Below are 23,852 nucleotides of genomic sequence, written 5' to 3'. Positions count from 1 at the left end.
ACCGTGCACTAAGCTGTTTTCTTTTCTGTACATTTCTGGTGACTGTGCTGAAATAGTTAAGGTCTTCATTACAGTGGGAATTTTATGAGCTGTGTTCTGATGTCTTTTTGAGCACAGTTTATTTATTTGTTGCATTTGTATCCCACAATTTCCCACCTTTTTGCAGGCTCAATGTGGCAAAGCTCATTTCTAGGTGTCAGTTGATGGTAGCATGTAAAAAATGGTCCATCCAGTCTGCCCAGTAGGGTTGCCAGGAGAGTACCCAAGGTGCAGGGCAGATTATTTTCCCCGTTGTTTTGGGGGAATTTGAGGAGGAACACAATTGTGTGCAAAAATATAGCTAATGGGCCTCAGGGATTAAGGAATACCTGTCACACTTTATTTTCTATTCCCTTCCTCTGTCTCCCACAGATCTGTTCATTGAATTTTGTCTTTATTTATTTGTAGCATTTGTATCCCACATTTTCCCACCTATTTGCAGGCTCAATGTGGTTTACAATATTCCGCTCTGGTTATTGCCATAGCAGAGAGAAGATACAATTAATAATTACAGAAGAATATATGTAAAACAAATGAGAGAAAGCATTAGTTGTAGCGGGATCAATAATAAAATGACAGTTAAAGTTGTAATGTACTAAAGTTCAGGTGATGGGTCATTGTGGTATGTTCTATTGAAGAGATAAGTCTTCAGTGATTTCCGAAAGTTGATTAGGTCGCTTATTTTCTTTGCACATTAAGACCTTGATTGTTGTGCACATCTTATTTTTAGAAAAATATTAAGGACATAAGCAAGTATTTATTAACCTGGCTTCTTGCACAGGCTGTGCAAGCAGTTCTAACTGGACATAGAAAAAAGCTTATGCTTTCCATTGGGTTTGGTGGTGTGGCTGCCATCTCTATTTCTTCTGATCAAAATGTAAAGTTTTATTTTGCAGAGAATATAATAATTGAACCAAAGTAGGAATGGGTTACCTCTTTATGCCTAAAGACCTAGAAGGTGTCTTCTTATATAAAAAACCTAAACGTGCATTAGACATATTTTGGCTTTCATAATGTAGTGCAATCATGTATAATGTATGTGAGTGTTTCATTCTTAGTTTCAGATAGTCTTACTACAGCTAGGAAATACAGTTGCCAAAGAGTAGACTAATAAGTAAAATGTATTTGGGAGTTTGGTATCAAACATGCCACGGAAAGCATTGGATTTTTATGGTGATCAGTGTTTTTATACACTGCTGAATTGGCTGCAGGAGACATTTTGTGATTCTAGATTATATGATAAAAGGGGGAGGAGTGATTCCACTAGATGGGGAGTGAACTGCTTGGAATTCAAACAATAAGAGTTCTTACTCTAATGTCAGGGTGGAAGTAATTTCACTTTAAAAAATGCTGCCCCAGGGAATTCTTGTGTATTGATTTTAGACAGTTATTTGAAGAATGTTTGCAATATAAATCGTGGGAAAAAAATTAAAATTTTTATTCCTTTGATTTTTTTTGTATGGTCATGACTATTTACAGATATAAAATATTAAACCACCCTCCCCAATTACTAAGCCGTACAGTAATGCTGACACAGCCCATTCAAAGTGAATGTGTCATCATTAGTTCACAGTAGCTGCTAGCACAGCTTAGTAAACGGGGGTAAATTGATAAGCTGGTGATTTTGATTTGTTTAGAATGCGTATTCATGATCTTAGCTTTTCCTTTTTGTAACTAAATGTTAATGTCGTGAATTATCTGCACTGTAGTTGATTTTAAGATTATATTCTAATATTCCCTTCTCAATTGCTAGGCATTTTTAATTCTGTTAATGCTAATTGTAAAGAGTAATCTATATTTTTACATTTCTTGAATCTATTAAAAATATTTGTACTTAAAATACTAGGGGGCCCTTTTTCAAAAGCATAGCACATGCTAATTCTATTAGGAATAAAATAGACTTCTTAGCATTTAGCACATGCTAAGCTTTTATAAAAGGGCCCCCTGAATGATCTCAAGAGTGCATTATGTTCAATATGATTTTAGTGGTGCAGAATTTAGGAAACATCCTTCAGTGTAGGCTCATTTTTGATGTAACCACAACTCCTAAATGGATTCCTCCATTTTTTTTTCTTTCTGTGATGCCTGTGTGCTCCCACCCATAGTGATGTCAGACAATTATAGCTTAACTTAGCAAGCCACAGCTGCAGCATAAAAGACCTTACTTTAGAACATGACAGACAACTGTAATTTATATTGTTTCATCACAGCATTAAATTCTTTTTTTTTTTTGTTTTTTGAATTGTTACCCTATTCAATATATTTTTGACTTCTTGTTTATTCTCTAAATTCCTAAATACAATTTTTGGATTGATTGGGGCATATTCAGGTGTTGCGCTTGTGGTTAAAAATATATATATTTTTAAAATTTAGTCAGCAACAACCAATTCAATATACAGGGCAGCGAATACTTAGTACAAGTTAGAAGGAAATGTATGCCTTTTTGGGTAGGACATGAAGATAGCCAATAGAGTGGATACCTTGGAAGGAGTATAAACCATGAGAAGGGATCTCCAAACATTGGAAGAATGGTCAAGGGTCTGGCAGTTAAAATTTAATCAAAAATCATAAAGGAAATTGAGTTACGGTGACTGTATTTATTGAATTGAGTTAAAATTTAATGCGAAGAAGTGCAGAGTGATTCACTTGTGCAGAAACCCAAGATACCAGATAGGAGGGAAGAGATTGGTAACCTTGACTTAGGAGAGGAACCTTGGGGTGATGGTGTCCAAGGATCTGAAGGTGAAGAAACAATGTGACAAGGTGGTGGCTGTGGCCAGAAGGATGCTAGACTGCATAGAAAGGAGTATAACCAGCAGAAGAAAGGATGTGTTGATGCCCCTCTACAAGTCATTAATGAGGCCCCACTTGGAGTATTGTGTTCAATTTTGGAGGCCATATCTTGCTAACAATGTAAAAAGACAAAATGGGTCAAAGAAAAGCTGCAGAAATGGTATGGAATTTGCATTAGACGATGTAGGAGGAGAGACTTGCTGATCTGAATGTGTATACCCTGGAGGAAAGGAGAAACGGGGGTGATATGATAGAGACGTTCAAATATTTTAAAGGTATTAATCCGCAAACGAGCCTGTTCCGGAGATGGGAAGGCGGTAGAACTAGAGGACATGAATTAAGGTTGAAGGGGGGCAGACTCGGGAATAATGTCAGGAAGTATTTTTTTTTTTTTTTTTTTTACAGAGAAGATGATAGATACTTGAATGCCCTCCAGTGGAGGTGGTGGAGATGAAAATGGAATTCAAAAATGCATGGGATAAACACAAAGGAATCCTGTTTAGAAGGAATTGATCCATAGAAGCTTAGTGGAGCTTGGGCAACAGCAGTAATTGGGAAGCAAAGCCAGTGCTGGGCAGATGTCTATGCCCTGAAAATGGCAAGGACAAATCCAAGGTCAGGTATACATATGAAGTATCACATACCATGTGTAATGAGTTTATCTTGTTGGGCAGACTGGATGGACTGTATAGGTCTTTGTCATCTACTATGTTACAATAGTACAAAGGCAGACATGTAGAACTTAAACCTTGAAATGTACTTGGTGTGCTGTTGATTATGGATGGAGAGCAGTTCTGAAATGGCTAGGAAGGTCATAGTTGATGAAACTTGATGGTGAAGGTGTCATGTTTTGTTTTTTTTTTCTATCCCCATTGAAAACAGTGAGTTGGCCTATCCAGTCTACATCTAAATGAAGTCAGCTGTACATTCCTTTCCTGTCCTTTGGGGCTTTTCTGTGATTGTCCCATGCTTTAGATACCGTCGGTCTCTCCCACCTCCATTGGGAGGTTATTCCACACATCCACAACCAAAATATTTAGATTAGTACTGAGTGTGTCTCCTTTAATGTTCATCCTATTATGCCTTATTCCAGACTTTAAATTAGAAGAGGCCCACCTCCTGTCCTTTTTTTTTTTGGGGGGGGGGGGGGTTGCCGGGTTCTTGAAGCCTGGATTGGCCGCTGTCGGCGACGGGATGCTGGGCTTGGTCTTTTCCCAGTATGGCAGTGCTTATGTACTTGGAGGTATTTCTTACTTATCCTATCTTTGTTCCAATGTATACATATTTAGATCTTTATCTACTCTGTACTTCATGATGAAAACCACCATGGATCGTCTTTATAGCCCAACTCCATCTGGCTCATATCCTTCTGAAGATGCGGTCTCCAGAATTGCACACATCCTGGGTTTTGCTGCCACCATGAGATTGTGAGATAAGATCACCCTGTATCCCACTATTCCCAAGCACAGAAAAACTTCACTCTTTCTGCTCTACTGCTCCCTTTTTGTTTTATTAATATTCATATGTATTACAGTGAGTGGCATATGCAGATTTTTGCTTTATTTTGGTGACCAAAAAGTTGCTTTCTTGAGGCATTTTGGTAATTGGAATATTTATTTGCTGCATTTGTATCCCTCATTTTCCCACCCATTTGCAGGCTCAATGTGGCTTACAATATGTTACAACGACATTCACATTAATAGAATAAGAATTTCAGAATCTAGATATAGGTAAGGTGTGTACGAATATCATGGCAATCATATTAACGGAATAAGAATTTCAGAATTGTTACAAATAACGATGCATAAGAATAACATGAAGGATTGGAAGTGGATAAATAGATAAAACATAACATATCAGGATAAGATATAATATTCAGTAATGAGGATGTAATTAAAATAAACAATTTAGAAGAGTTCCATAATAGTTGTATTTGGATTAATTTAGGAGTCAGATCGTTATGGGGAATCCTTTTTTGTACGTCTTTATGAATAAGTAAGTCTTCAGTAATTTTCGGAAGATTGTCAAGTTGTGTGTTGTTTTTATGGTGATCGGTAATTCATTCCATAGTTGTGTGCAGATGTATGAGAAGCTAGATGTATTTGAGTCCTCTGCAGTTGGGATAGTGAAGGTTTAAGAAAGTACGTGATGAACTTTTGTTGTTTCTCTCTGGTAAGTCTATTAGGTCTGACATGTAAGATGGGGCATCTCCATAAATCATTTTATGAACGAAGGTGCAATTTTTGAATGCAATTCGGTCCTTCAGTGGGAGCCAATGCAATTTCTGTCTAAGGGGTCTGGGCACTTTCATATTTCAGCAAGTTTCTCTATATTGGACATTTCTTGGAGGAGTGGCCTAGTGGTTAGGGTGGTGGACTTTGGTCCTGAGGAACTGAGTTCGATTCCCACTTCAGGCACAGGCAGCTCCTTGTGACTCTGGGCAAGTCACTTAACCCTCCATTGCCCCATGTAAGCCGCATTGAGCCTGCCATGAGTGGGAAAGCGTGGGGTACAAATGTAACAAAATAAAATAAATATTGCTTATAAATTTGTGCTTTTGGAGTATTCTGCTGATGTTCCAAATTATAAACCCAAGGATCTATATATACACTGGGTGTATGTTTCTATATGGTTGTTTTTCCCCTTAGTAAAATGGCAGCTTTGAGCATTTACTGGCGAGCATTCTTCCTGTCTTGACTTGCTCTATATCAACATGCATTAAAGAGAAAATTAGTCATGGAACTAGATAGAGCTGTATGTAATTGAATGCTGCTGGGTACATATTTCTAGTTCTCTTAATTTCATCAAGGATGTAAACTTCTTGAAATTTGAGAAAAATGTAAATTGATACTGATAGGGTATTGTTTCTACTTGCTCATTTCTGCTTGCAGCTCAATAAAACAAATCAGTTTCTATTGGGCAAGAGCACCATTGAGGTTCCTTTTTGAAAAACTGTCTGTGGTATTTTCCGTGTTTTGATAAATGTCCTTAGTCTAGCTGTTATGAGTCCTTGGGCAGGAATTACAGCCAGCAGTGCCTTCAGTTCAGAACCAATTATATGCATACTAGTAAAAGAGGCCCGTTTCCGAAAGAAATGAAACGGGTGCCAGCAAGGTTCCACTCCCCCCTCCCCCCTCTCTCTCCGAGTTCCAGCCCCTCCCCTTCGAGTTCCATGGCGCCTCCCTCCCTCTCTGTCCCCTCCGAGTGCAAGCACGACCTGTCCTCTGGCAGCCCCTCGCCTTCCTGCATGCCGGCTGTAATTTAAAAATTCTTACCTCAGGGTCCGGCGTCTGCAGTGAAGGCGAGCGGCGCTTCAGACTGCCTTCCCATGTGTCTCAGCTCTGCCTCTGGTCCCGCCCTCATTTCCTGTTTCCAGAAGGGTGGCCTGGCGGTCCACTCCTCTTATAGACCTCGCTTCCGTGAAGCTAGAAGGTACCGCCCGGGGCGTTCTGCTGGGTTCACTGCTCGTGCCCGTTTTTCAGCAGAGGAACTCCTTTTGCTCGGACAAGCGTTCCGCAACCACCGGCTCTAGGCCTGGAGTTCAGGGGTGACCCTCTCAATGATGGTGCGCTGGCCCCCTCCTCGCTTCCTGTCATCGGAGGACGTCTTTCCCTCTTTGCCGGGGAGTGGGCCAATATTTCCTCAGATCAGTGGGTTCTGGACCTGATCAGAGATGGCTACAGAATAGAATTCAACGCCCCAGTAAGAGACGTGTTTGTGGAGTCTTGATGCGGTTCTGCCGCCAAGCGGGCGGCGGTAGAAGAGACTTTGCAAGGTCTGATTCAGTTAGGGGCCGTGTCCCCGGTACCTCCCGCCGAACATGGCTACGGCCAATACTCCATCTACTTTGTGGTGCCGTGAAAAGGTGGGTCTTTTTGCTATATTCTGGACTTAAAAGAATTAAACAAGTCCCTGAGAGTGCGGCATTTCCACATGGAAACCCTGCGCTCCGTCATTGCTGCAGTACAGCCAGGAGAGTTTCTCACGTCTCTAGACCTGAAGCTTACTTGCACATACCAATTTGGCCCCCGCACCAGAAGTTTCTGAGGTTTGCGGTGTTGGGAAAACATTTCCAGTTCCAGGCCTTGCCTTTTGGCCTCACCACAGCTCCCCGAACCTTTTCGAAGGTAATGGTGGTAGTAGCTGCTTTGCTCAGGCTAGAAGGTATCAGGGTTCACCCGTACCTAGACGACTGGCTCATCAGAGCAGACTCTGTAACAGAGAGCTATCAAGGTACAGCCAGAGTGGTCTCAGTACTTCAATCTCTAGGCTGGGTCGTCAATATGGCCAAAAGTCACCTGACCCCCTCGCAATCTCTAGAATATTTGGAGGCCAGGTTTGACACAGACTCGGGCTATGTATACCTACCCGAGCTAAGGCGGTGCAAGCTTCAGAATCAGGTCCGTCTGCTCCTGAGGATGCCCCGCCCGCGAGCTTTGGACATTGTCCAGCTGCTGGGATCGATGACAGCCACATTGGAAGTGGTGCCCTGGGCGAGAGCACACCCGAGACCTCTACAGTATTCCCTACTTCAAAGATGGTCTCCAGTTTCTCAGGATTATCAATGCAGACTTTTTTGGCTCCCTGCGGCCTGACTCAGCATGGAGTGGTGGCTCTCAGACAGCATGCTGCGGCGAGGAATGCCGCTGGCGCTCCCCGATTGGTGTCTGGTAGTGACAGATGCCAGCCTGAAGGGCTGGGGTGCACATTGCAAGGGGAAACATGCCCAGGGTCTATGGACACCCGAGGAGGCGGAGTGGTCCATCAACCGCCTGGAGTTGAAAGCGGTGTTTCAGGCGCTTCTGGCCTTTCAAGTGACCCTGGAAAGATTGGCTGTCAGAGTGATGTCGGACAACACGACAGCAGTGGCCTACATAAATCGACAAGGCGGCACTCAGTGCAGAGCACGGGCCGCGCAGGCCGAATAGATTTGCCACTGGGCCGAGCTGCATCTTCAGTTTCTGTCGGCAGCTCACATTGCAGGTCAGAGCAACGTGCAAGCCGATTATCTAAGCAGGCATCAGATCGAGCCAGCAGAATGGGAACTAGCAGACGAAGTATTCCTGCAGATATGTGCCAAATGGGGAAAGCCCGTGATGGATCTTATGGCGACAAGTTCAAATGCCAAAGTCCCGTGCTTCTTTAGCAGACGGAGAGATCCTCGCTCGGCAGGGTTGGATGCCTTGACTCAGCCCTGGCCTCCGGACCTACTATATGTGTTCCCTCCGTGGCCCTTGATAGGGCGCGTGCTCCTGCGGATTCGGCTGCACCCAGGAGAAGTGGTCCTCATCGCCCCGGATTGGCCCAGGAGGCCTTGGTATGCGGACCTCCGACAGATGCTAGTGGAGACTCCCTTTCCTTTACCTCTGGTACCGAACCTGTTGTCACAGGGCCCGGTAGCCATGGAGGACGCCTGCCGCTTTGGTCTTATGGCATGGCGATTGAGAGGGCGCAATTGAGGGACAAAGGCTATTCAAACAGTCATTTCCACTCTCCTGCAGGCCCGCAAGCGTTCCACTTCCGTGGCTTATGCTAGGATTTGGCGCCAGTTTGAGTCTTGGTTTGCTTCAAAAGCGATCACACCCATGCGGGCTCCTGTCTCGCCGATTCTGGACTTTTTGCAGGATGGTGTACAAATAGGCTTGGCTTATAATTCCCTGCGGGTGCAAGTGGCAGCGTTGGCCTCCCTTCGTGTGTCTTTAGCTGCTCATCCAGATGTGGCACGGTTTCTTAGTGGGGTGCTTCGGCTCTAGCCTTCCGTGCGAGCACCCTGTCCAGCTTGGAACCTGGGGCTAGTTTTGAAGGCCCTGCAGGCTTCTCCTTTTGAGCCGCTTCGGCGAGCATCGGAGAAAGATTTGACACTAAAGGCCGTTTTTCTTGTGGCCATTACTTCGGCGAGACGGGTGTCAGAGCTCCAGGCGCTGTCCTGTAGAGACCCATTTCTGCAATTCTCAGAGTCCGGGGTCACGGTTCGGACCGTGCCTTCCTTCATGCCTAAGGTGGTTTCAGCGTTTCACCTAAACCAGCCTATTTTCTTGCCCTCCTTTGATAAGGAGGAATTTCCAGAATCTTTTGGGCAGTTGCACCTGTTGGATGTGCGCAGGACTCTGCTGCAGTATCTGCGAGTTACTATCTCTTTCAGGATCTATGATCATCTGTTTGTTTTGTTATCAGGTCCTCGCAGAGGGTCTCCAGCGTCTAAAGCCACTATTGTCCACTGGCTCAAAGAAACTATCTTTTCAGCTTATCTGCTTGCCGGCCGGTCTCCGCCTGTAGCCTTTAAGGCGCATTCTACCAGAGCGATTTCTTCCTCTTGGGCTGAAACTGGAGCACTCTCTCGTCAAGAGATATGCAGTGCAGCAACATGGGCTTCTAAGCTCTCTTTTGCCCGACATTACAGGCTGGATGTGGCTGCTAGGAAGGATGTGCGTTTTGGAGCACAAGTGCTAGCGTGTGGTGTGACCTGTTCCTACCCTATATAGGGATTGCTTTGTTACATCCCATACGTAATGGCTTCATCTGCTTGATGGCAAGGAAGGGAAAATTAGGTTCTTACCTTGGTAATTTTCTTTTCTTTAGTCATAGCAGATGAAGCCATGAGCCCTCCCTGTATGATTGTCTGTATGCTGTGAATCTGTTTCAGGTTCTGTTCTTGTTTCCTGAAGTTCCTTCCTTGGGAGAAAGTTGGAAAACAGTCTTCAGGATTCATGTTCACTTGTAGGAGGATGAGTCCATTCCCTCCAGGAGGTTGCGTGTATCCCCTCCAGTTATACAATAAGGAGGACGAGTTTATTCCCTCCAGGAGGATGTGTTCATTCCCTCCTTTTGAGTTCATGCCCTTGTTAAGGGGCCATCGTTCGCTGTGAGGAAAGTTCATGTTATTCCCATTGCGGTTTGCCATACTGCTTTGGAAGCTTCAAATACTGAAGAGGCAGTGGAGCTGGCTGGCCATGAGGCACTGTGAAACGTTGTGTGCTCTCTATCTCCCCCTGCTGGTTGATGGACACAACCCATACGTAATGGCTTCATCTGCTATGACTAAAGGAAAGAAAATTACCAAGGTAAGAACCTAATTTTCCCATTTGAACTAGTTTTTCGCTATTGTATTTGAGAATTTGCAGTTCTGTTTTGTATCTCTCTCAATTGGTGTCAATAAACAAGAGTTTACAAAAAACAAAACTAAAGTTTGTAATATTCTAAAAGCATTAAAAGCAACTTGGTTTTAAGCAATGCTGATAGCCTTAATAAAGCATCAGATAACAGAAGGCTCAAAATCAAGGTTGAATGTCATTGGCATTATCTGATCAGTTTTTTTTTTTCGGGGGGGGGGGGGGGGTGTCTTTAATTGTCAAGGATCTCACACTCAGTGAAAGTATTAACGAATACTTGACAGTTTTTACTATACATTTTGTTTAAAAAAAAAAAAAAAGCAACAATTGTACTGTGGCAACAAGAAAGGAAGCCCTGGTGTAGCCCTCTTGCAGGAAGTGAGAACAGGATATGCAGACAACTTGTATTTCCTTTGATCAGATGAAGGTGTTTTGAAACAAAAACATATTTGGAGTCTGATACTGAGCATTTTTCTCCGTAGAAACAGAATGGGAGAAAAGCATTAGTATATCGCTTCTTTTCTCTGAGGACAAGCAAGCCAGTTAATACTCGCATGAGGGTGATGCCATCAGTGTCAACCGGTGTGAAAGGCTACAATAACGTATACAACTGTAATAGCCACTTGCTAGTGTTCCTGCTGCGCATGCGCCTTCCTTTCTGCTGCAGCAGTCTCCTCATCTGGTTCGCGGTGTCTGATGCATGACGAACTTTTGAGCGATTTTTGTGCCTTCCCTGTGGGATTCGTATTCTGTTTCTTCTTTTTTGCTTTGTGGGGGGGGGGGGGGGGGGGGGTTTGCTCCCTTCCTTTAGTGTTTTTAGTTAGGTTTTTTTTTCCACTTACAGGGTTTTTTTTTTTTTTTTTTTGCTCTTTAGGTCCTCTTAGACCTGAGCTTTGATCTGGAGTTTATCCCTGTCTCTGGTGCTTTGCCCCTTCTTGAAGTCACCATGCAGTTGTTTGATTTGGCCATGGCTGTTTTTCCTTCCTTGTCATCGAGCGCTGTACTCTGTGTAATTGGACCATCCAGAGCAAAGCCACCGATTCTTGGTGTCTTCAGTGTCTGAGGCCAGAACATTCCCCTGTGAGCTGTATTCTGCTTGCTTATGGAGAAAAGAACTTGGCTGCCTAGAGAGTCTTGGAGACAAGATTTTTGGAGCCCGGTCCAATTGACTTGCACCGGCATTGGGTGCATCAATCCCTAAGGCGGCGAGACTCATGTTTGACACTGGGAGTAGGCGTGCATTGAGCAGGTCTCTACCTGACTTGACATGCAGGGTCCCTGGGACCAGTCAGCATTGGACCTGACACAGAGCAATGTGATCCATGTTGACACCAAAGAATGTCAAGCATTGATCCCCCTCAACACCAGGAGCATCGGTGCACTGAGGATTCTGGTCCCTGATGTGTCGGAGGAAGAGCAGTCCTCCAGGCACCATCAAGTGAGGACCAGACAGCTCAGCAGCTTCCTTCTAAACTGATGCCCCAGCCTTGCCAGACATCGGCCCTCGATGAACTGTTCCAGGCAGTGCTTATCCAACAGAGTGCATTGGCATCTGGGGTGCTTGCACCAGCCATGCCTCTTCTTGTCTTACAAGGCCCTCAGCCTTTGGTGAGGTCTCCGACGTCAGTGCCAATTGCGGTTTCAGTGCCGACAGCTGCCTGTGCTGGTACCCCCTCAACTTCAATGGAGGAAGCTTCGCTGGAGTTAAGAGTGGAGCCGACACCTCGATGCCCTTCCACATGTGGACATGGTTCCTGTCTCTCAAGGCAGGCTTGGTCTCAGTTCTCCCACAAGGAACTTTTTTGCTGACTCCGGTGGAGCACTTGTGGACATCTAATGAAGACCCTAGGTACTTCTCGGAGGAGAGGCCTGTGCTATCCCATTTGACTCCAGAGGGAAGGAGGAAATCTCCACCTGAGAGCATTTCCTTTTCTGTTTTTTGTCACGGAAATGGCGGATGCTGTTCCAGTTCAGTTGGAGACAGAGGTGAAGCCCAGGACTGAGATGTTCGAGGTCCTGGACTACGACTCTCCTCCTAGAGAGGATGTGACTGTTCCACTTAAGATCCTGCGAGAAGTTCAGGGAAGATCTGGGAGTTTCTGCTTTCGGTCTTTGTCCTCCCCAAGAAGATAAAATGCCATGTATTGGATCCATTCCCTGGCGGTGGAATCCGTACTTAAAAGAGCCAGGAGTTCTAAGAACTTTGCTTTAGCGCTCCCAGACAGGGAAGCTAGAACCTGGACTCTTTTGGGCGGAAGATGTTATCGGGCCTCTATGCTCATCTTCTGCATTCAATCATACCAACTCTACATATTCCTTTACTTGCAGAACTTTTTGCGCAGTAAGTCTGATTTGGCAAACTCTCCCACTACAGCAGGCTGAATCTCTTTGCCAGCTGGCCAAGCAACAGAAGGGGTGTTGTGAGTTTTTGGGAGGGGAGGGGCTCTTATGATACTTTTAATGTGGCATCTAGGATCTTTACCTAGAGTGTATCGATGCGCAGACTCTCATGTTTGTCTCTCTCTGACTTGGACCCTATAGTCCAACAGAGATTGGCGAATGCCACATGCTGGGGGATGGTGAATAACCTTTTTGGAGAGAAGGTGGAGGAGGTCGCTGACCTCATTTAAAAAAAAAAAAAAGCATACTGATAACCATCGATACTCTGTCCTGCCAGACGCTTTCTGCACCTCCTCATCCAGGAGTTTTTCAGGCAAGAGAGCTCCCTATTACTCAGGCTTAGGTACATTCCTTCTCAGTAGACGCAGCCCCAGTGCATTTGTTCTCATCAACGTGTGCCTAAGGCCCAGTCTGCTGTCCATTCAAAACAGGGGATGAGTTTTTGACTGGCTCCAGCAGAGCATAGTTGCTGTACCAGTGACCGTTCCGGATGATCTACCAGTTTGGGAGGGGAAGAGGCCGAGGTGTTTGTGGGGTTTTTTCCTCCCCAAGACAGGTGGCCCCTTGTAACCTCTGGCTGATGATTCTTCAAATTGTCTATCTCTGTTACTCTTTTCATTGGTGTCAAAGACCACCAAACCGCCCTCCGAGAGCATGTTCTTTCAGCTCTCAGCACAGGGAAGTACTTGCAGAAGGAACTCTGCCCTTCTAAAGGTTCACATGGTTGAGGCCATTCCACAAGAGGAAGAAGAGAGAGGATTCTATTCCAGGTACTTCCTTGTCCTAAAAAAAATGGGGGGGGGGGGGGGGGGTGAGGGATGCATCCCATCCTAGATTTAAGGGCTCTGAACAAATTCCTGGTCAAAGAAAAGTTCAGGATGGTTCTCTATTCACCTGTTTCTCAGTGATCCAGGCTGAAGATGATTTCTGCTCTCAGGACTTAAACGACGCTTACACTCCGTGGTCTGGAAGTATTGGGATGTATCTCAGATTTTGTGTGGGGAAACATGTCACTTCCTCTACTGTGTGTTGCTGTTTGGCCTCGTGTCATTTCCTTGGTTTCTCACAGTGTGTAGCATTAGTTGCAGCATTGCTTTGCAGACTGGGAGTCCATGTGTTTCCCTACCTTACGACTGCAAAAGAGTTCGATTTTTCCTCCTGTTGCTATTTATCCAGCTGTAGCCTATTAGATTTTCCAACAAGTTCTTTGGAATTCTTAGTAACTGAAGCTTCAAATCTCATCAGAGCTGACCAAGTGGAGTCCAGTGTGACCACCAAAGGTTTTACCGGGAAAGCGTGTGTACACTGCTGCAATCCAACAGTGTGTTAGGCCCTTGGGTCAAAGAGCGTGGGTTCACAGATTGTAACTTTAGAAATCCCTTGCTGCTCAGCCACTGGTTCACCCGAAGTTCCTTCACATCCAGCGGTATAGAGTTACCACCAACTGCTGCTCCGAGTGATGAGGACCGATTTGGCACTTCGTCAGTCAACTCTACATCCTGCGGTTCCTCTGGACTGTACTTAGGTGGAGGAGGAGGACTTCGCATGTCAGGGCTCAATGAGCACTCCAGCAGATGTTGGGTCAGCGTCTCCTCTACGTGGCCGTTCTGCTGGAGACACCTTCAGGGCCAAAGGAACAAACACTGTTATAAAAGGCTGCTTTGTTAAGAATTTGAATAGTTAAGACTGTAAGACTTGAATACCTGTGACACTTTTCTAGTAGGTTCTTTGATAAGGGGGGGGGCAAGGGGGGAGGAGGGGTTTTAGGACGGGGGGGGGGAGGAAAAGGAGGGGGGGTTGTAGGGAGGTTAGGAGAATCTGATGGAAGTACATTTAGGTACACAGTGTTGTCTGTGTTGAATTTTCAAAAGCAGTAGACCATAATTGTACACTGTTAATTAACCTGTTTGAATAAAAATAATTGAAACATAAAAGGCTGCTTTGAGGTGGAAGGCTGAGGAGGCTCGAAGGGATAGCTCCTGACCTTCCCTCTCCTCTTCGGAGCCATCAAGAAGAAAGAGTATTGAAAAATCCAAACAGTTAAAATGTACCTCTTCACAGCTATCGAGCAGCCTACGTGTCCACATTGGCAGCAACCATCTTGGATCTCTTCAGCAGTCCCACCACATCTTGATTACTGTAACATATTATTCCTTGGTATTGTGTCAATACCTGAAAAAACTGCAGAGTATACAAACCAGAGCTGCTAGACAAATATTCAAATTGAATAGATATACTAGCGTCTCATCATACCTTATCAAATTGCATTAGCTTCCCATTTCTGAAAGAATTAAGTTTAAAGCTGCTTGTTTGGTCTTGCAAATACTATAAGGCTTCACATCTGATCTGCTAACTAAGGTTGTTTCACTGTCTAGTAGACTGAAAGATACCCTGATACTGTCATCACCATCTCGTAAAGGAATTCAGTATCATAAGTTCTTTGGCTCTCTTTTCCATGTTCTAAGAGTAAAATTGTGGAACTCTTTACTAATCATCATTAGAACAGACAACAACTATGTTAGCTTCCGGAAAAGGTTAAAAATCTTTGTCTTCCCTACCCAGTCTGTAAACCGTACTGAACCCTGAAAAAGGGATATTAATGGTATATTCATTGGGGAAATCATGAAAATCTGACCTGGCGAGGGCTGAGTTTGGACATTCCTGGTGTGTGATCTAAGAACATATGCTTCTAAGTTATAAATGTACAAGAGTAATATAAGGAAAGTGTGATGGATGCATGGAAGAGGTGGAAACAAGGACAGTATCGGACATTTAAGAAAGTGTGGGACAAGCACTGAAGCTCTCTAAGGGAGAGAAGAAAGGATGGTAATATTGAGTTGGAGGTGTAGAGTGCCACATGGTTTTCTGTATCTTGCACAATTTCATGATAGGTGCTAATGTTGTCTTGGTTAAGGATAGCTTGGGAGATTCATAGCACATCTGGTATTCTCATTTTGTCATAATCCATGGCTTTTCCCATGGATGAGATATATTAGAATCAAATTGCTACAAGAACCCTAGTCATAAAGGGAAAAAATGGAATGCCCCTATAGCTCTTCTGACTTCCATAATAGCTGCTGACAAAACATAAGTTCAAGTTATAGCAGGCAGCTTGTCTGCATTTCTTCCTCTGTTATGGGCAGTAGTTTTCAAATACCTTTTTATTCAAAGTACGGTTTGCAATTTAAATTGAATAAGAATGCAACTTAACTACTCAGGCAAAAGCATACTGAGGCACTAATCTCACTTTGTGGGATACAGCCAACCAAAAATGTGCATCTCAACTTCCCCCACCCCCACCCTACTACTCTAATTTAGGTTAGAGAATTTGCTGACTTTCAGAAGGATTCAATATTGGTTGTTCTAGAGGTCATTTCCTTATTTAGAGGGATACTTTTTGGATGACATTTATTGGTTTTGTTGATTTGTTTTAAGAGTTGATAATGGGTATGGGCTTGCGTTTCTAGTATAGGTTGTGGTTGGGGGTTGTAATTTTGAAGGGGAGGATGGTGGAAGGGGTTTTATGAATTGCAATTCATCTTAGATGTGGGGAGAGTGATGTTGGGGTTTATTGATAAATTGTTCCTTACCTTTATGATTTAAGTGAGGGTAACATCAATTATCAAATCTTGCTTATCCTGATAGACCAGTTCAGGCCTATTATGTACCCTTTGTAGCAGATGGAGTCTGACTTGAAGATTGATGACTTCATAAGTATAACTACAGTGGTTCTAAATCTTTCTTCTGTTGACACACCTGACAGCGTTCAAAGGTGTGACACAGTTACAGCTGAACAAATTAAAAACCCTATTTATCATTTGATTGTTGCTAACAATGTTGCAAGGGAAGTAACGGAAACAATGGTGGTGTCAGGTTACAGGAGAAGGGTGGGCCAGAGGCCTGCAGCATTTGTAATTGGGGCTGGTGGCAGATGCAAGGACTAGTTAGGAAGATTTCTAGTACCTGACTTCCTGGTTCTCAGTTCTCCCCAGCCTACTGCTCACATAGTTGTTACGAAAAGCATACTCATTGTGTCTTAATTTTTTGGTGACAGTTCCCAGCTCATGGTGACACATCAGTGTGTCCTGACGCACTGGTTGAGAACCACTGGTATAACAGGTGATGCAGTCGGGAACATGGCTGTATTTCTCAGTTTTTTTGCAGATGGTGCAGGTAGATTGGTCTCGTTTTTTTTTTTTTTTTTTTTTTTCCCTTCCTTATTTTTTGGGTCCATGCCCCCTGAGCCTTATTCAAAATCCGTGTGTGTGTGTGTGTGTGGGGGGGGGGGGGGTTACTCCTTATACTCACACATGGCCAGACCACTGGTTGAGGTAGAAGAGAGCTGTTCAGGTCCTCCTTGGTAGTCCCGGAGCCTTGACATGTAGGCCTTCACGCTCTATGCCAGGTTGCCTTGAGGGCCTGCAGGGCCAAGCAGCTGGAGTAAGTTTCTCTCCCCCCCCCCCCCCCCTTCCCCCCTGGAAAAAAATTGTGGGCTGGTGTTTTTCTTCCCTGACAGGGAATATACTTTAATATCCACCCCCCCACCCCCCCCCCCCCCAAAAACAAAAAACAAAAAACACAAAAAGCATACAGTATGATGTGGGGGAGGAGGGCAGAGGAGTTCTCTTCTCAAGAGGGTTTGCCTTCTAGGGTGTATCTTTGGAGGTTGGAGAGATTTTTCCCTGATAAGGACACTGTATCACTGATAATTAACTTGTTTTGTTGAGGGTGGTGTCCTCACTCCTTGTGATTCCCTCAGCAGTGGAGGAGTCTGCCGCAAAGGGGAACCTTATTTGGAAGGGCTGAAGTGGCCTTTGAAAGTATTTCCCCTCTACAAGGTGCTCTTGGTTTTTCTCTCGATTGATTTTTGCCTGTTTATTGCATTAGCATACTGCAGAGGTTCCCAAACTTGTCCTGGTGGCTCCCCACCCAGTCAGGTTTTCAGGATATCCAGAGCAAATATTTGAGAGACATTTGCATGCAGTGGAGGTAGTGCATAGAAATCACTATCATGAATAATCATTGTGGATATCCTGAAAACCTGACTGGGGAGTCCCTCAGGTTCAGGTTTGGGAACAAGTGGCATATTGGAGTGTTCTGTTTGCACCACGTGCTATACTGATGTCATTGGAATCTTCAAATCTCCATCTGCTGATAGGGGGGAGATAACCCTTCAGTCTGGACTGGTCTAACAGGACCCAAGGAAAGAAAATACCAAGTAAGATCAGATTTCGCCTTATAGAGAAGTAAGACCTAAAGGCAACGAGTAGTGCTTCTGCTTCTTTGGTAAGATAGAAGGTGACAGGGGACTGTAGTATGACTTGTGCATGACTGACTCATATTTTTTTTGCTCTGTGTTTCCCTAGGTGCACATTGGATTATTAACATTGCTGAAAGTGGATACTAGAGTGCAGCTATGCAGACTATTAAATGTGTAGTTGTGGGTGATGGTGCTGTTGGTAAAACTTGTCTCTTAATCTCCTATACAACAAATAAATTTCCATCTGAGTATGTCCCAACGGTGAGTAACATTTTCACAAGGCTACGTTTTCTAGTATATAAATCGCAATTGGAGATTTTTATTTGACAAGAGCATAAACTATTGCCAACAGCAGGACAGCTGTCCTGAGTATCTGAATTAGATTACATTTGGTACAAAATGATAATTGCATACCTTGAATTAACTTTTGTAGATTAGTGCATAAACTATTAGATCTTGAGATTAAAGATGACCAGTGGTCCATTAATATAACTAAATATAAAATTTGGGGAAATGAAGGCTTAGACAATAGACCTTTTCCCCACGTCTTTCAAGAGAGCACTTGTTGAACCCCGATTCACTCATTCTGCTTGTATCAGTCTGGTTTATAAAAGTAGACAGCTAGTGAGTGAGAGAGAGTTCCCAACGTGAAGGTGGGGAGGGACCTGCTTTCTGTATCCTTATTGCTTCATTGGTAGAAGACTGGCACAACTAGACACATACTTAGCCCTTTCATGGTATTGATTAACATTTTGCTACATTAATAACTGCTTATAGTAGTAATATTTTAACACTACAAGATATACCACCACTTTTTGGATTGTGCTAGAACAGACCATGATTTGAAAAGCAGCAAAAATTTTCTCCATAAGCCAGTGGCATTCCTAGCCTCTGACACCCGGGGCGGATCGCTGATGCTTCACCCCCCCCCCCCCCAGCGAAATGACACCCCCCCTCGGGTGCACGCCGCTGGGGGGGGGGGTGCCGCAGCGCGCGCCTGTGGGCTCCGAGTTCGCTACGCTAACTTCGCTGGTTCGCTGCAGCTCCTTCCCTCTGCCCCGGAATAGGAAGTAACCTGTTCCGGGGCAGAGGGAGGGAGCTGCAGCAAACCAGCGAAGTTAGCGTAGCAAACTCGGAGCCCACAGGCATGCGGCGTGCACCCGGGGCGGACCGCCCCCACCGCCCTCCCCCTTGGTACGCCACTGCCATAAGCTCTGGTTTTTACCAGCTAGCAATTGTTGGGAGGTGGTTATGCTGTGGCATTAAACCATGTTTGTTGCACTCAGAGCACATGCATAGTATGAACCTGTTCTGCAGTAACAATGTACTTGTGCCACAAAATGCTGTGGAGTCGGGCATACAAATGGATTTGTTAGTGTTTCTCTAAAACCTGAGCTTCACAAATTTCTTTCTGGAACAGTGACTACTTTTCTGAGATGCTGTGGTGAAGGTCCTGCTCTCAGATGCACAAGAGAGCACCTCGCACGTAGACACTTTGCATGCCTCGCCAAATCTTCTGTATGTTTCTTTTGCAGGTATTTGACAACTATGCTGTGACAGTTATGATTGGTGGGGAACCATACACTCTAGGATTGTTTGATACTGCAGGTGAGCTACTCTTTTCTCTGTTGGATAGTTTCTCTTCGAGGTGTTCAGTGTCCCAGAATTTGCATTTTTGTGTTCTTCCTTAGCGTCCCTCTGGACTGGCCTGGCCCAGAAAAATGACTGATGAGTTGTGCACGCCTTCCAGCGGGTGGAGACTATGACTCTAGAGAGAGCCAGTAAGAGCCCTGGCTAGTTAGTTAGATCCAATGTTCACAGTCTTCAGCAGGCGGAAGGTGGTGAGCCCTTCAGTCTCTTCTTTATCTTCTTTGCTTTTTTATCTTTAAAAAAAAAAAAATCATTAGGTCTTCCCCCTCCCCCCCCCCCCCTTTTTCTCTCTAGGTGTTTTCTCTGTGCACCAGTGTTTCTTGTCTTTGGAGGTTCAGACCCCTGGGGGTACTCTGCGCATCAGAGGTGTTGCACTCGGGTGGCCGAGTTTCACCCCCCCCCCCCCCCCCAATCCTCCTGCGGCCTTATTCGTGGACAGAGTACTAGCCTCAAACTCTTTGAGGGAAGAGTATTTGCAGGCCTGGGAGAGACAGCTATGTTGTTAAAAAAAAAAAAATTTAACCCCGAGAGGTGTGAATGAGCAGGGTAGCTCTGTTGCGGAGAATTACCTTTTTCTACTCTTTTGCGTGATTGCTGGTCTTTTTTTCGGTCCGCTCAGGGAGCTCTTAACAAAAAGAAAAAAAAACTAGGGACATGCTATGGCAGAAAAGCTCAGACACTGTTCTGTTTGTCAGCAGCGGGAGCTTACGGTGGCAGGGGTCTGTAAGTACTGTACTGCTGTAGAGCCACCGCCGGTTTCTCTGTCATCAAAGCCCGCATCGGTTTCACACTCCACGGTTAATGTTCTGCAAGATTTGAGTTCCTGTAAGATGTAGGGCTCCTATTTCGGCAGCAAACTCTGCCATTTTGGAACAGCAGTCTCTCTGTATTCAGTGTCCCAGATTTTGCAGTTTGTCAGAGAAAGATTTGAGACCCTGCTTTCAAAAGACAAAACTTAGTTCTAGGTTGGAAGTTTTCTCTCCCTTTGTGCACAAATAGAATTTGGATTTGGCTCTTCTACTGAAAAGACCTAAGTTGAGGTGAGGTGTATTCAGTTACGAGAGACATTACCAGAGGGCTTGGAAACAAAGTTTCTCCAAGGACAAGCAGGACTATGTATTCTCAGGCGTGGATGACGCTGACCCGCGTCACCCGGTCCGGGATTTATAAAAGTATAAATAGACATGCTCCACTGCAGATGTGCGAGTGCCTTCCTCTCTGTTGTGAGAATGCGATCTCGGTTCTTTTTCTGCTGCGGTGAGTAGAGGGTCTCTTTTTTTTTTTTTTTTTTTTTTCTTTAATCGTCTTCTCACATTGCTCAGTCCTAAAGAGTTTTTTGGTGCCTTTAGGCTATCTTTTGTTCGTTCCCCCCCCCCCCCCCCCCCCCCCCCCCCCCCCCCCTGCTATTATTGTGTTCCTGTTGTTGAACCTCCTTACTTTGTTTCCCTTAAGTTTTTAGTTTATTTTCCCCAGGTTTGTTTCCTTTCTTTTCTTATTGTCGTCAGGCCGCTTTTAAGCCTTGACTGCGACCGGGAATTTTCCTATTTATTTATTTATTTATTGCATTTGTATCTCACCTTATCCCACCTCTTTGCAGGCTCAAAGTGGCTTACAATACATCATGAGTAGTGGAGGAATGTTAGTTAATAAACATTTAGTATTGCAGGGTTTTGGTCAGCATGATGATGATAAGACAGAATCATAGTGTACAAGCAGATATTAAGAGACAATTGTAAATACAGAATATAATTCTAAATACAGAATAATAGTGTACAAGCAGATATTAAGAGACAATTCTAAATATAGATAGGCGATTTGTACATATTCACATTGGTTGATCTTTGTGATAGGCTTTATTAAAGAGGTGCCTCGCCTCTTTACCATCGCTTCGTTTTAATTTAACTGAGGAAGTTTTTCCTTCCATGTCCACGAAGGTTCCCAGTGACTTTAAGTGAAATGCTAAGTAGTAGTAGTAGTAGTACCTGGTGCAATCGGACAGTCTCTGGGAAAGATACCCATTCTTAGTGTCTACAGTGTCTTGGGCCTGACCGTAGCCCCACTTACTGTGTTCTCTGTCTTTGCAGGGCCCTGAACAAATTCCTAGTCCGAGAAAAGTTCAGGATGTTTCCCTGGGTACTCTCTTCCCAATAATTCATGAAAACGATTGGCTATGCTCCCTGGACTTACAGGATGCATATACTCACATCCTGATACTTCCAGCCCACTGGAAGTATCTTCGATTTCGGCTGGGAACATATTGCTTTCAGTACTGCGTTTTGCCTTTTGGCTTTGCATCAGTTCTTAGGGTCTTCACCAAAGGTCTAGTGGTAGTTGCAGCATTGCTAATCAGACTGGGAGTCCATGTGTTTTCATACTTCGACGATTGGCTGGTGAAGAGCACCTCTTCAGACGGAGCTCAGGAGTCCATGCGCATGACTATTCGGGTGCTTGAGCTACTGGGGTTCGTTTTAAACTACTCAAAGTCCTTTTTTCACCTTGTCCAGCAGTTGGAATTCATGGGAGCCCTGCTCGATATCCAGAGGGTTCGAGCCTTCCTTCCTGAGACTAGAGCGAACACTCTTGTTGGACTTGCTTCCAAAGTTCAAGCTTCTTGGCAGGTCACAGCTCGGCAGATGTTGAGATTGTTGGGCCACATGGCTTCCATAGTGTATGCTACACCCATGACATGTCTTCACATGAGATCAACCCAATGGACCCTAGCTTCTCTGTGGTATCAAGTCACAGGGAGCCTGGAAAATGTCATCCGAGTGTCCCCAGAGCTTGTATGCTCTCTTCAGTGTGAATCATTTGATCCAGTTTGACTCTGGGACTTCCATGTCTAATTCCTCAGCCACAAAAAGTGCTGACAACTGATGCATCTCTCCTGGGATGAGGAGTTCATGTAGATGGCTTCACACCCAAGGTGTTTGGTCCACCCAGGAAATGAATCTTCAGATCAACCTCCTGGAGCTCTGGGCGATCTGGAATGCTCTAAAGGCTTTCAGAGATTGGCTGTCATCAAATTTGTACTTATTCAAACAGACAATCAGGTTGCAATTACATCAAAAAGTGGGGGTGGGGGGTGGCACCGGATCATGTTCTGTGTCAGGAGGCAGTCTGGATGCAGCATTGGGCTTGCCAGCATTTCTTCGAGCCACTTATCTGGTGGGCACAAACAATACCCTGGCCGACAGACTGAGCAGGATAATGCAACCACACGAGTAGTCTCTCAGTATGGGCATAGCCTGCAAGAACTTCCAAGCATGGGGCACTCTCTCGGTGGATCTTTTTTGCCACTCTGATTAACCACAAGGTTCCTCAGTTCTGTTCCAGGCTTTAGGCCCACAACAGACTAGTGTTGGATGCCTTCCTCCTTAATCAGGGGACAGGTTGCATATCCTTTCATAGTGGGGGAAAACTTTGTTGAAACTCAAGCAAGACTGTGGAGCCATGATTGCGCCACACTGGCTGCGACAGATATGGTTCCCTCTGTTATCCTCTGAAGAACCATGGAGATTGGGTCACTTCTACATCCCAACCTCCAGTCTCTGGCTCTCACAGCTTGGTTGTTGAGAGCTTAGAATTTGCTTCCTTTGGTCTTTCGGAGGGTGTCTCCCAAGTCTTGCTGGCTTTCAGGAAAGACTCCATTAAGTGGTGGTATTCTTTCAAATGGAGGTTTGTCATCTGGTGCGAGAGCAAGGCCCTAGATTCCCTTGCTTGCCTTACACAGACCCTGCTTGAATACCTTCTACACCTATCGGAGTCTGGTTTCAAGACCATCTCTGTAAGGGTTCACCTTAGTGGAATTAGTGCTTCAGTGTATAGAAGGTAATCCCATCTCTGGTGGTCAGCCTCTGGTTGTTCGCTTCATGAGAGGTCTGCTTTTGTCAAAGCCCTCTGTCAAACCTCCACCAATGTCATGGAATCTCAATGTCATTCTCACACAGCTGATGAAAGCTCCTTTTGAGTCACTGAATTCCTGCCATCTGAAGTACTTGACCTAGAAGATCATTTTCTTAGTGGCTGTTATTTCAGCTCGTAGAGTCAGTGAGCTTCAGGCCTTAGTGGTGGATGCACCTTATACTAAGTTACATCACAACAGAGTAGTCCTCTGCACTCACCTGAAGTTCCTGCCGAAGGTGGTGGTGGCGTTCCATCTAAACTACACAATTGTCTTGCCAATATTCATTCCCTGATCTCAAAAAGCAGTTTGCACACCTTGAATTTGCAAGAGAGCATTGGCCTACTATATGGAGCGGACCAGGCCTCACAGACAGCCTACCCACCTTTTTTTCTTTTGATCCCAACAGGATGGGGAGTCGCCATTGGGAAATGCACCATTTCTAATTGGCTGGCAGATGGCATTTCTTTCACTTATGCCCAAGCTGGCCCTAGAGGGTCATGTCACGGCTCCAGAGCCCAATTGAGGTCAGCTTCCTTTGAAGAAATTTGTAAGGCTGCGACATGGTCTTCAGTCCACACATTCACATCACTACTGTCTTGAGCAGGATACCTGACATGACAGTTGGTTCATTCAGACAGTGTTGCAGAATCTGTTTGGGGTCTAGAATCCAACTCCACCCTTCTAAGCCCATTTTATT

The 23,852-nt window shown here is 44.7% G+C and overlaps 1 protein-coding gene across 1 annotated transcript in view; it reads left to right on the top strand.

Annotated features, from left to right (window-relative positions):
- CDC42 (cell division cycle 42) overlaps positions 1 to 23,852 on the top strand; it is a 41,936-nt gene that overhangs the window by 2,990 nt on the left and 15,094 nt on the right. Inside the window, exons 2-3 of the mRNA XM_030222116.1 lie at positions 17,708 to 17,862; positions 19,137 to 19,209. Of these exons, the coding sequence (XP_030077976.1) occupies positions 17,758 to 17,862; positions 19,137 to 19,209 (178 nt within the window). The 5' untranslated portion in view covers positions 17,708 to 17,757. The remainder of the gene's footprint in view (positions 1 to 17,707; positions 17,863 to 19,136; positions 19,210 to 23,852) is intronic.

Source organism: Microcaecilia unicolor, chromosome 13, assembly GCF_901765095.1.
Source record: "Microcaecilia unicolor chromosome 13, aMicUni1.1, whole genome shotgun sequence".
Taxonomy (NCBI): Eukaryota; Metazoa; Chordata; class Amphibia; order Gymnophiona; family Siphonopidae; genus Microcaecilia; species Microcaecilia unicolor.
Note: the sequence above shows the minus strand (reverse complement) of the source record. Positions and strands in the feature narration are given on the sequence as shown.